The sequence below is a fragment of the Rhyacophila brunnea genome, unplaced genomic scaffold (genome assembly GCF_057557595.1).
Source record: "Rhyacophila brunnea isolate RB1 unplaced genomic scaffold, BYU_Rbru_1.0 scaffold_12, whole genome shotgun sequence".
Classification (NCBI taxonomy): Eukaryota; Metazoa; Arthropoda; class Insecta; order Trichoptera; family Rhyacophilidae; genus Rhyacophila; species Rhyacophila brunnea.
The window spans coordinates 23662009-23676461 of record NW_028232774.1 but is presented as its reverse complement, the minus strand read 5'-3'; the positions used below and the strand labels follow the sequence as shown (position 1 = coordinate 23676461).

General features: G+C 34.9%; 1 protein-coding gene across 1 annotated transcript in view; it reads left to right on the top strand.

Annotated features, from left to right (window-relative positions):
- Positions 1-14453, top strand: part of LOC147077947 (oxidative stress-induced growth inhibitor 1-like) — an 83443-nt gene that overhangs the window by 54996 nt on the left and 13994 nt on the right. The window contains exons 2-4 of the mRNA XM_085961010.1: positions 8221-8406; positions 9243-9445; positions 12237-12320. Of these exons, the coding sequence (XP_085817136.1) occupies positions 8340-8406; positions 9243-9445; positions 12237-12320 (354 nt within the window). The 5' untranslated portion in view covers positions 8221-8339. The remainder of the gene's footprint in view (positions 1-8220; positions 8407-9242; positions 9446-12236; positions 12321-14453) is intronic.

Genomic DNA, 14453 nt, shown 5'->3' with positions numbered 1-14453 from the left:
ACTCGCTGATTTAGAGGTAGGTAGTATCTACTACCTTCGTAGTATCTACTATTCCGGTAGCGATAAAATAATATTGTACCCTCTCTTTGTGTGGCACGATAATAAATGTAATATAATATTCTAGGCAAACTTTTACTCACTTACGCTAAACACGACTTTGACATCTCTAGTGGTCCTTGGGAGATAATAATATGTCACTTTTGAATAAGATATACGACGTTGTATTATCGTTTAAAATCCATGACTATTCTGTAAGTCTATTAACATACAGAAAGTGTGTCCACCCGCTCGATCGCCAAACATTATTTTTTCTTTATTCAAATATAATTTAAATCTTGAAAATATATAAATGCAACAGAGCTTTCGTTATGAATTTAAGCACTAAAGTGCATCGGTGGAAGTTGAGTAAATCGATATAAAAATTAAATACGCGTTTTTTAAACCTGCATAATTATTTTCAAGTTTTTCTAAATGTGGTCTTATTTTTAAATGGTCCGTTATTACGAGGGAATACAGAATTGATGGGAATTGGCTTACACTACCGAGTGTGGTATTGGTGTGACGGTTACATGCAAATTCTACGCATTACATTAATTTCGCCGTAGCAAAATTCACCGTGAGTGTGTCTTCCCGAAAAGAGATGGTCGTATAGCAATGAAATTAAAAATAACGCGTTGTTCGTAGACTATTGCAAACAGTAATGTTCCGATTTTATTCGATTCAATAAGAATATTAATGTTATAGTTACGACTTGATACTTACGAGCACCTTCCAGAATTTTATATGAATGTCTTTCCCTTTTATTCCAGTGGTTTTTATTTGGACGTGAATTTGATGTCAATACTATATGGGCATCTATTTCCGATACAACAGCTCATGGTGAACTGTGATACGTATAATTTTCCGGACACGCCATTTTAAAAGTAAAAAAATAAAATAAAACACTTCTAGGATTGCTTTTACTTGACAGATAGGTTTATCAAAAAACACTGTCCTTCCTTCACAGATAGAGAGACTGAATATTTTTTTAACTAGAAAAGACATAGCTGGGTCGACAGTTTTTCTTAAATTTCTTCTAAGTAATCAAAACAAATATAAGTAAATATATTGTGTTATTGACCTATGCATGTAATTTATGCGTAGCCTCCAAGTTATAATAGTTGATTAAACCTGAAGTAATAATTTTCGCAAAGTGATTAAGTATTTCACTTAGCATACTATGGCTTGCCTGCCCAAGTAAATACTACATATTTTCGAAACAAGATAAGCTTAACTTGTCAACCTGTCACTGTAAGATAAATTCGTTTTATTTCTTCATTCTGTATACAATAAACTAAACGATATGTAGGCGGGTTGAACCCGACTTTTACGTACCGGAATTGCACCTACGTATATTATATTGAGGGTATCCATAAGTCGTCGATATGTTTTATTAAATAAATTAGCTCTAATTAAAATTAAGTACCGGAAATTTGTGAATTCGTTTTCTGTTGTCTGATTGAGTGATTACCTATATACCTATCCGATTGCGAATTGTTTAAAAAAAATTGTTTTAATTATCCCAAAGCAAAATGGCTGACTACCACAAACTTTTAAAATAACACGTTCCTTTACCACTGCATGTTGTTTCATTTGCGATCGGGATTAACCACAGAACAGATTAATAAATAGAATTCCGATATGCTATACTCCAATACACTACATTTGACGCAGCGTTTTGAATGTGCAATTGTGTGTGTTGCAACCTTCAAATACACTAATATTGATTGAGCTTCAGTGTATAAACCGAGAGCAGTTGTCAAAACTAAAGACAAGCGTATTTTTGACACGTGTTTAAGTTTATCCCATATTTTTCCACACTCGAGATCGGTTGCCTGTTACTCCACACCCGTTAGGTATTTCAGTTTACATTATTTATGAGTTCCCTGGGAATAACGCAATACATAGGTACATAATAAAAAAAATATTGTATTGACGTTCAATAAATGGCTAAGTAGTGTTGTTTGATTTAATAAAACGCAAATTTTTTGTTGAAAATGTCCCTCTGAGGCGGACGAAACCGGTCCAAGTTTATTTATTAAAGTGGAATAAGTAATATATACAAATTTGCGTTTTATTAAATCAAACAACAATACAATGCAGTTCCACCATGAATTAACAGTTAACAAAATAAAAGATAGCTAAGTAGTTCAGAAAATTTTCTGGTCATGATTTTGACTAAAGTATTGTCATGAATTTTGGGTTATTTTACGACACATGGCTAAACTCTCTAAATATTCGCGAAACCACATCAACGCCTTTAAAAAATATGAAAATGAATCGAAATAAAGAGATTTGAGTTTTTAGAGATCGTTATAACCTTTATAGAGATAAAGTTCAAACGTATGAAATTGAAGCAAAAAAGGACCACTGGTCTACATAATATGAAATCAACTACAGATGACTTCGGATTGCAGGTTCATTTGCAGAGAACTTCACACTACTGCTATGCCGTTCATTTGCCAATTTGCAGGGTGAATAAAAAGACAATCTGTCACGATAAGTATGAGATAACTCCACTTCGGCATTATTGTTTACTTTAGAAATCCTGTAAAAAATGTGCAAAACCGTGCACTCGAGTAAAGGTCAAATTATACTGGCAGATTATCACATCAATCGTCTGCCCCAATGCAAATGTTGGTGCAAATATGTTTGCTTTTGTCTAAAAGACAAGACAGCGCAGATGATACAAATTGACACTAACGATCCTATTAATTATGACTGTTAAGCCATGCGTATTCGATAGCCACTTAGGTGAACACCCTTAGTAAAACTTGCAGGTTAGGGAGTCAGTGTCACCTTCTATATTTTTAACCCCACCCCATCCCCCGCCTTAAAAATCAATAAAAAATATAATTAATATTTTTCAAAATGGAACCCCCCAAACCTGTATGCGCGCCGTGAAGAGAATTTTCAGAAGAAAGTGTAAGAGGTTGCGGTTAATAATCTCTAATAATATGTACATACTTAATTCAATGGAAAGTAATACAAAAATGGATATGACGTGTGTGTTTAACTTCGAAATTTTGTTTTCTCGTGGATACCTCTATTATTAACGAGTACGCGCGATGACCGAAAAATGAAGAGATTCGCTACACGTCCAATTGTCAAATTATATTAATGAAAAATGAATAGTAATAAATAGTAATAATTATAATGAATGACTAATGAGTAATGAGTAATGAGTTAATGACATAAACACAGAATGTTTATTAGATGCAAACATTAAATTTGTGACCATGAATACTATAGATTGCCAATTGATTTTATTGAGAAATATCCCGCAAGTACCTATTTAAATATTTAATGACCCAATAACAGAAAACAATTTATTAATTTTTATGTGAATGTAAACAAGCCATGAAACCATAAGCACTTAAGTACTTAATAATTTTAATTTAATGGACACTTAGCAAAGTTGTGTTAATTATTTCATTAATCAAATTATCACATGTTAAATATAATATGTAAAACACCAATTTCAAAGGTTATATTCAATTTTAAGTAAGTATAGGTATAATCCAGAAAGTAGGTCCGTGGTTCAGTATGCATGGCATGTCCAACGCTAGATCTGTTTTGGTCGATCGCATCACAATAGGTATCGGGTCGTGAAAATTTAAAAAAGGGTGTACGTATGTACATTCAGAATCGTATGTAATATGATTTCATTGTATTTTAAAGGGCAATCATAACCTGCTTACGTGAAAAACGTTTACAAATTTACCACGAGGAAGCCGGCGTGACCTCGTCTTATCACTTGGTTCGTATTGCGTCACTCAGCTGTCGCTAGAGTGAGAGAAAAAGAAGACGAGATTCATTGTGGTTTAAACTGAGGCGTAGTCCCCTTACCGTCGCACAGTAGGAACGTAGGTTGACGATGAGTGCAACTATAGTGCCGAAAAGAAGTTGGACATGCATTTTTGACATGGTATTAAAAATACTCTTTGTATTTTATGATACCACACGTTAAGGTTGCATGACATGACATAGGTGCTGTGTTGGTGGCAAGGTAGATAAAACTGGAGACTTATTTTCACTTCTACATAAAATGTGACTAACATGTTGTATGCAAACTTATTAATGTAAGTCTCTGCTTAGTCCCACATTAACTGTTCGAATAATATAAGCAATTCATACAATATTTAGAAAAATACGTAGTTTCCGGTTTCATGTAAATTGTACGTATTACATTTCGCCGTAGCACTGTTTACCGTGAGTTGTTTTACCGGAAATAAATTCCCTTATAGCATTGAGATTAAAAAAATACTCATTGTTGGTGGAGCATTGCAGACAGCACTGTTCCAGTATTATTAGATCCAATAAGAACATTAATTTGATATTGATTGGCATCAAATATCTGATTATAATAACGCTGTCATTATAATCAGATATTTAATAGGTACGACTTGATACGAGAACCTACCAGAATTTTATATAAATTATACGATATTATAATTGAATTTCTAATTTACTTCTCTACCTATTTTTTCTGTCTTTCCCTTGTATTCCAGTGGTTTTTATAACGTTATTTTAAGTGGTTTATTCAGGTAAGGAATTGATTTCAATATTTTATACGGTCATTTATTTCCGATAGAACATCTAACGATGAACTGTATTACGGCAAACTGTATACGTACAGATTTCCGGACAAGATAAGGGTGATGTATGAAAGTCGAAAATAGAATAAAATATATCTTTACAAGATTCTACTAATAAATTTGTACATTTTATTGGAAAGACGCATAAGTATGTCATTATGATATTTCTCATCACTTTGAAATTAACATTATTATTGTTAAGATTATTTTTGTAAACTTCGTCTTGTTTAAATTTAAAATATGGCCATATTAGTATGTACATCAGATGTACTATATTATTTTATCAGCACGTGCATTGTTATCTTCATTAACAATTTTACAGTTACCTAATTTACCGTCGAATTTGTAATTGAGTAATAATTTTGGAGACATTGCAACATTTCGTGGTCTATATTTTTGCCGAGATATAATATTTTTATGACAATTTTACATAATATTACTATCTGAAGGTCAATTCTTTCCCATGCAAAAAACGCAGAAATTCGTGTGACGTCAATTTGTTATGGAAACCCCCTAATAAAGACTGGTTGCCGTGACACTTTCAAAATTATTAACCAGTTAGTTACCTTTACTCCAAATAATTTGAATGTTTAATTAAAATTAAACGCAACTTTGATAATATCGTTTGACATGATTGTGAATGACTTTATTCGTATTTTATAATTATTAATATTATTATATAAACACAGTAAAATAATATTTTTTTTAACAACTTCCAGACATTTTATCTTAATTCGTGACTTATGACTAATTAGTCTGGCGGAATTATTTGGTGTGCGATGATAGCTGTGTGTACTGTTTTAATGTAATCGGTCTACAGCGCCAAGTTCATGTATATTTTTTAGCATTCGTGAAAAAAAATGTTACATAAACTTTTTAAATCGGTACGTATCTAAATAATTTATGATTTGATGCTAGAAAAAAAATACTGAGCTGGAATTATTACATCTAATTCGTGAGAAAAATATGATGAAATTTATTGTCGTATGCACGAGTTAAATGACTATTAGAATAAATATTATTTTTTATTCTCCCTCTCCGACATCTGTTAGAATTTTGGTTAAGTATATTCTTTTAATGTCGTCTTTAATTATTGTAGATAAAAACCATGCAAGTCCAGAGCGGACTGCACAATCGTTCTCTAATCGTCTCGATTCTAAATCTTTTCTCTCCATCAGGGGTCTAGGAAATTGGAAGACCCTCGATGACACTATAAAATTTTTACCCCACAATTCTTTGACAGAAAAAATTATCACTGCATTTTTTATATAAATCTAATTAATCTGTACTTAATGTCAGTTTTAATTGAAATGATTTGAATATCTTCGGATGCTTCTTAATTCTGTCGCTACAACCCTGTGTGGTTCTTGGTCACCATAACCGCTTCCCTGCAATTTAGATGTCCAAGGTCTTTAAATCCAACTCGACACTATACTGCCTTCTAGCTTCAGTCATGTGTACATGGCACAGTCATCTATGCGGGTCCTGTCTAAAGCGTACAGCTCGTAATTGCATCTTCGTCTCCAACCCAACTGTGTGTCATTGATGGGTCCGAAGATACCACGCGGCACGCTCCGCTCACATGAGCCCAACACTCTTTCCATGCTTTTAGTCATGCACCAAGTCTCCGAGCCATACATTACAACTGGTCTTATTAGTGTTTTGTAAATATAATGCCTGGTCCACACTGGCAACATGTCGCCGGCAACCTCGTTAAATTTTATGATAAGTATGATAATTATCGTAATATTTCTTAAGCAATTATGATAATTATGTAAAATTTAACGAGGTTGCCGGCGACATGTTGCCAGTGTGGACCTGGCATAAGATGCATTTGGATGCAGTATTAATTATTATATGTATACCTACTGATTGCCGACATATTAAAAGCATTTATTTATGTACACGAACCAGCATATTATACAAATATATAACAAAAAAATGCCAATACTTATATGATATAGTTATGTCCATACATAATTCGGAAACATCTCAGAAATATACCTTTTAAAAAAACTTTGAAAATATCGTCTTTGTTCTGGCAGAACACACTAACTGGAGAATACTAGTTTTGAGTAATTTGACTTTGAAGTTATTAAAATGTTTGAAATGGTCTATCATGTGAGTTTATTAAGTAATCGTAAAAAGGATGACTTTAAAATAAAGACTGTTTATTTATTAAGAAGGTTTCCAGACGGTAAAGTTTGAAATAAGGAACATGTTGGTATAACTAACTCAATATGTCATTTTTTAGAATTAGTGTCTTCTGCCAGAACAGCGACGATATAATGGTGCCGGGCGGGAAAATCACAATATCCATCGGATTCCAACTAATGTGATAGGTATACCAATTTAGTCACTACCTACATAATTACGACGAAATTAATTGATAAGTTTTGTGAATGTGACCTTAGCCGATATCCTGAATTATGTAAATTCAATAAAGAATGTTACATTCTTAAGTCTTGTAAATTGTTCGTTATATATATTTTATTAAAAAAAAAAAACTTATACCTGTGTTATGTAGGTAGTTATATTGCCGTCAAAACTGCGGTGAAGAATTTTCCACTCGTAGATTATTGTGGGATCGGAGAATTATTGAGGGTGAAGAATGTTCCGGAAACTTTTCACCAGGGAACATTATACGTTCAGACGACGACATAGGAATTTATCGAATCGAATATTAAGCTCGAGAATCGCACGCAGTGTTCACACGATTCAAACTTTTCCTTGTGTTCACTATTCGATACACCCAGTGATTCCCAACCAGGTCTGGGATTCCCCTAGCATTCTCAAAAGATTTCTAAACAATACAAGTACAACCAGTAACTTTTTTGGTAGGTAATATCATTGACATTAATATGGACGAATCATCTGGAAAAGAAAATGACACTCACTTTATTGTCGGGTCTGCCGAATGGCATAATCTGTTCTAACGCCATTACAATAAAGGTGATATTGCTATAAATTCCTGATGCTTTTTGTTGGGTCTGCCGAATGGTTCGGTTCGAACGGGTTCGCTCAAATGAACATTGACATTAGAAACACTGCTCCAACGCCATTACAATACAGGTCATATTGCTATAAATTCCCGATGCGTGATATCGCATAATGGAAATTGCGTGACGTCTACCTATACATGCGAATGCGCGAATTTACTTGCTAACTACTGTATTGAGTGCTTCGTCCATTAATTATGTCATTGGGTAATATAGTAAAAAAAGTGTTTACAGCACATTATTGAAATAATATGTTTAGATAATATTGATGTATCCGAAGTCGAAAATATTGGTTAAGCATTATTTACTAACCCTATTGTCAGTGACGTCTCGTGTAGGTAGACAGGTCATGCGTTGCATAGAGGTGGCAAATTAAGGATATAATGCATGTACAAGGTACAACTTTTCAGTGGTGTAGATTTCGCTGAGATGACCAGATTTTCGCCTGTGGAGTTAGTACATAGTGTGTCTCTTTATATTATATAGCTTGAATTTGCTTCTAATAATCCCGTATATAAAATACGAATTTGTTGATGTAATTTTTAAATTTAATATACTTACGTCATTCTTTTATTTTGTTCCAGTTTTGAAAGTTCGCGTGCACCGGAAGTCAGCCAGCGTCCTCCTTGCGGCGGTTCTATAAAGCGTAGAAACTGACGTATAAAAGGGCGCGAAAAGGGGGAAGCAGCAGCCGCGCCCCGCCATGAGAGAATTCACAGCAGTTCACGGTTTACCCGACGACGTCGTCTACAAAGAGGTCGTCGTTATAGGTAAAACATTTATCATTAATATTCTATCAGCCAGCAACTAATATCAGTGGCGCCGCCACCAAATAGTGGAATACTTGAGAAACGCACGTGGTATTTCTCAAAACGTCAAGCATATCGCACACAGAATTCAAGCAGATATCTCAATTTATTTCGTTTATTCGTATGAACTGAATTCTTGTAGGTAAATATAAGTTATAGGGTCAGCGCATCTATTCTATATACAAGGCTGCTATCGGTGGCTGTCGAGGGTAGTTTATCAAATTTATGTAAGTATATTGAGGTAATATAATTGTTACAATAAGTTAACCGTCTGAACTGTCAAAAAGTGCTATGTTTTAACAGCACCTCTCTTGGTTGTTAATTTTTAGAGCGATTTACAGTTTAGACGGCTAACTTATCGTAACAACAGAGGGGTTGAATGTTTATAATCCGTTCACTGAGTTGTTGTGTTTATTCAGATACTCGAATGGAATGAATACATAATATTTTACAAGTGCGCGTGTTAACGATACTAGGAGATTACAGGAGGAGGATACAGAAGATTGACTTAAGAGAGTAGTGACACAGTACCCTCCTTGTAGGTTGTGAAATACATGACGGTTTTGACAGCCTCTGTCATTTGCGTTTCTCAATTTCTACACTATTTTGTTGCATAAACCATTCACTGAATGGCTGACTTTGGCCACGAATGTTACAGATAGTTAAATAGAACTAAAAATTTGGCTATAATATATAGAACACTTCATCTCTTTATTTAACTACATATTGTAAATTCAAAAAAGATTTCACATTACCCGTTTCACATCTCATGGAAATATTCATCTTAAATCCTGCAGGAAATGGCCCCAGCGGAATATGCATGTCATACCAGCTGGCTGGGCACTGGGCAGTGCTCAAGAAAGGTGCAGAGCCTCATCCGGAACCAATGCTGGACGCGAGGCTCCAAAATGCGCCGACCGAAAGACCACTCCCTAACCAGAGGCTGCACGACCTGGCAGAAGGGTTGGAGGGACGCAGCCAGAACCCCATTCCATTGCTGGTAATGATTTTTTACTTTTCAAATAAATATAGTACCAACTATGACGGCGTGTTTGTTGGATTTCACGGTGGCTAGCAAATCAATTGGGATGTTAGGGATTGTTCCATCAACAATGAGTGCGAAGATTTTTTTAATGTTTTGGTAAATATATTATATATGAATATAATGTCAATATAAATGATTGCCTGTAACTTCATCCGCGTGAAATACGGAAATAAAATGTAATTAGATTGCAGAATGAAAAAATAGACCAATTCTATTTGAATATAATTTATCAAATCAATGAGATAGACAATGGTTAGATCTAGGTGTGCGCCCCTCTAACTTGCTGTTTTATTTTTAATTAATATCTTGTCAGTACCTTTAGACACATACTTCAGTATCACACTTAAGTAAGCTTGGGCGATCGACGATGATTTCACTTAAAAATTATATTTTTTTAATATATTGTCTATCAGATATAGATAGATTTGATCTTTGGTTTTCATCTAATTGATAAATAAACTCAAATAAAACATATAATTGTTATGATGTAGCTGCTCAACCCTCTTTCCGCACCTCACCTCACCTCACTAACTAACTTCAATTCATAGACTATAGATACATCTAGACGCCACCCGTTGCATTGCTAAATGAAGCCGCGTGTCGTGCGTTTGGTTTGTGGGCGAGCGAACGCATTCGTCTACAAATGTTCGAGACAATAGACCATTTCGCTAGTGCTCGCCCAAAGTGCTCGCACTAGACGCTCAGAAATAAAATATAATTTTCTATTTTTTTACATTATATAGTATTTTTAAGCGGTCAAAATGCAACCATTATGTAAAGATATCCATAATTTAAGTTATTTTAAAGAAACACTAGGTCACTGATGTTAAAATATATAATAATATACAAATAAATTATCACGAACATGTATCAACTTACTTATGAAACGTAATACCATCTTCTTGCTTATCAGTACGGCTACTATATTTTAATACAACACACAGAACCATCTTTTCTACTTAATTAACTAAAAATATTTACCACTTTATGTTTAACACAAGAAATAGCAATTTTAGCAACACGGTTATCGACGCTTAGTTATGCAATAAGCAAAGATTTGCCGGCTACACCGTAGCAAACCATCTCCCAGATCTGTAAACCTTTTATCTTACTCTAGCGCGTGTCGCAGAGATTATAAGGGTAACGAATACTTTCTCACTCGCACTTATGCTTCGTTTTTGTTCAGGCCTTGCTTCAATTGAATAAATGAGATATACCAGTATATACTGTCTCCCTCTCGTATTCATATAACGTTAGGCTTATGTTTGCTCATGCGTGAAAATAATAGTGATCAGATATACCAATATTTATTTTATTGTAATTCAGTTGCAGGCTGTCACGCAATTATTTAACTTGTACTACTGTAAATAGAACTGGTTTGAATAGGTACATTTATAAATCTGAAGTGTTATCGAAATAATCAAGATGGTTTCCTGTTTGAAAAAAATCATAATATTTCAGCTGCTTCAATATCAATTTTCTATCATATTAGCCGTTAAAAAGGCTTGTGTAAACAAATAAATTCTTTTCATGATGATATTCTAAAATCTTTGGTCATATATTATTATTTACTGTTGTTAATTTCAATAATTTATAAATCAATTTTAATTTCACCTTTCGGCAATTTGTAGTGTCATAATTTATTAAAATAATCATCTGCCCAACATAATGTCTATTTTACCCTTGGATAAATGAAATAAAGATGACCATGTCGTGTTTTAACATTGAAATAATGATGTGGGAGATAAAATAATTCACTGAATAAATCTATGTTGTATACATTTAAATTATAAAATGGTGTCATTAAATTATTAATATAGATAGGAATATTTTTTTAATGTGAGTCTACTGCCTTAGTTACAACTTAATTAACACCAAAAATAATGATAATACTAAACAAAAATAAAAGATAGGTACATAATTACTATCTCTTTGTATTTTTACATAAAAGCGAACTTTATTGTCAAAATCAATTTTATACACTGCTGCATGAAGACCTCCCCTTGATCTATTAAGTCATATTACTCCTGTGGCATTTAGGGCGGCCTTATCGGCGCTTTGTGCATCTTGGGTCCTTAAGCCGGCTCGCACATCACAACTCGCCTTGTGTGCCTGACGGCCATAAATCAAAACTTACATAGATACAACCTCGCACATCTCTAGCAACATCGACATTCGCACGTAATCTCCCGAAACGTCAAAATATACTCTAGCTAGACGACGCCATTGCGCAAATATGTCATCAGACGCGGAAACAGCGATTATTATGTATTGGTACCGGAGACATTTAAGGAGAAGTCTCTCGTCTGCCATTTTTATTGTGTTGATTGTATGCACAAACGTCAAACGCGGTGACCAACGATGATTGAGCAATGACAGTGTAGACAGAGACAGAAATGGCCGATTGTGCGGCTGTGCGCATGCGCGGAGTCGACATTTGTCGATATCGACATGCAGGCTCTAGCAAACGCAACTCGTCACATGCAGGAGCATCGCAGTTGCATCGGCCAATCTGCGAAGCTCCATTTGATAACGTTTGTTTCTTGGTTTACGATGACGTCACATCGACGAATTCGTCGTAAGACGCATGCAGCGAGTTCTGATGTGCGAGCCCTATCATGTATCCGATTGCCAAGCGATATACAAACCCAGTGCTATTTCATCAGTTTGATCACATGATACTATTGTGATCGGACTAAATTTCCAAATGTAAATATCTAATAATAATGAATCATTATAATTCTAGATGGACTGCTTGACACATCCCGGTGCAGACACAGGAATGGATCTTCCATCTATGGTGGAGTGGAAATATTTTCCAGAAAAGCAGGTAAAACTTTTTTTTTATACAAGAAAACTAGTCTTAATATGTTATCTAACTATGTTATAATTTGCCCTTTTCCAGCATATTGTTACAAATGGGCTATACACCTGATGGAAAGAATGTCCATGTTATGTTAAACTAACTAATAAGGAGCACTATGCATAGATGAAAGTGAAACAATTGATAGCCAATAGTGACTAACATTGCAATGTTGCTTCCTGCAATCAAAATTTTTCCATTTTTATAATTCATATTTTCCTTAGATTATTGAAATATTTATTAAATGACATCAGTGGCAAGGGGTGGAGGTAGGCTGTGGAGATTCAACACAAATAAAGCACACTACACTTTGTCAGTCATACTTATTTGTTTTCATTGAACTAAGAAATTGCAGATGGAATTGGTTAGTTTTTAAAATTCTAAATCCCGCCTAAACCACACTATAATAGATAAAAAATATTCTTCTATCTATAAAATATCTAAAGTTTAGTTTATTTCATAGATATTTTTTCTCTAATAATGGTGTGCTTTAGGCAGGGATTATTTAAATTTTAAAAACTAACCAACGCATGTATAATTTGTATTCTTAGTTCAATGAAAACAAATAAGTATGACTGACGAAGTTTAGTGTGCACTATTTATGTCGGATCTTCACAGCCTACCTACACCCTTCGCCACTGGTATTATGTACAAGATGGACTTAAAAATTGCAGCTCAACATTTTGGAATGCAAAAATGGAATTAGGCTGAATTCGAGTATTATCTGACATCTTATTATGTCTTCCATTTTGTTCTCGCTATTAATGGAAGCAGACATGACTGTGCTATTTCTTATCACGGAGATTTACAATCTTTTATGTACCTGTGGCGTTATTTCGGCAGGTAAGATTTTTATTTGGATAGAAGATAAACAATGATGACTTTATTGTAAACAAGAAAGAAATAGTGAACACGTTTCTCAGTGATTCTGCTATGACATTTATTTGCCAATCTATAGTGTATAAAAAGACAATCCGTCACGGCGAGTAGATAAGCAGCCATTAATACTACACTTCACCGTTATTATTTAGTTGAAAACTACAGTAAAATTTGTGTAAAACCATTTACAACTGTAGTCAAGTAATCACAGTGAACTTAAAAAAATGGCTGCCATTGAGTATGTAAAAAAATCGGAATGGCAATCCGGTTGGAATTGCATGTAAAAATTCCAAGCTTTGTGAAGTCAGTAGTGTTACCAGACAAAAAGAAGACCCCGGCGCGACAATTTCAAATTCCAAATCCACAACCTAATCAAAGTCAGGAGGGCCCCGACCAAAAGTTTGGCTTCCCTGCCGTGCGAGATGGCGTTCTCACTTGACCGATAATTTCCCCGACAAATAACCCGCCCCGCACCCCACGGATACCGCGCCTTCCGAGCGCGAAAGGGCGCCGATCCCTTAGACCTGTGACTTAGATAATTGTCGGGCAGTGCAAATTCTCGGGCGAGAGAGGAACGTGCCCAGCGCCACGGGGACGTGGTCGCGCGGCTTTCCTCAATACAAAAATGCAGGCCGTGCTTGTTCCTAGTTCCTTTCAATTCAGTGAACCCCTGTTACCATCATTACGTCAATAGTGATCCATATAACCACCCTTAAAACGAATCCCGTGTCCGATAAAGTGTTTCGGTGTTAATCTCGGCAATGTGCCCAAATAAATTAGTCCGCCCCGGCGTCAGCCCCGAATAAATTAAAAGTGTTACGACAATAGCCCGTAATAATAATGTGTCTTCTCTGTTGTAACCTACAATGTAACCAATAATGTAATATCAACCGATGTCTGTATAATTTAGTGTAAATAAATCCAGCCTGCGCAGAGCTGTTAAATCAAAATAATATGTGTTATCTATAATATTATACCCCGCGATGTCCACATACCCCTAACTGTAATGACGCTGACGAAAAATCCTGCCAGTCTACATGTGAGTCATCCATTCTTCTCTTGGTATCAGTAGGTAGGTACCTACCAGCGCCGGCGGCTCAGCACTTCATTACAATAAACAACTTCTTTTGTAGTTTATGAATGCCATGCTTGTTTCAGGGATTTTTACGTTAGTTTTCAGATTTTTTATGTTCTACGCTTGCTTAAATAGAACGTGGCGCG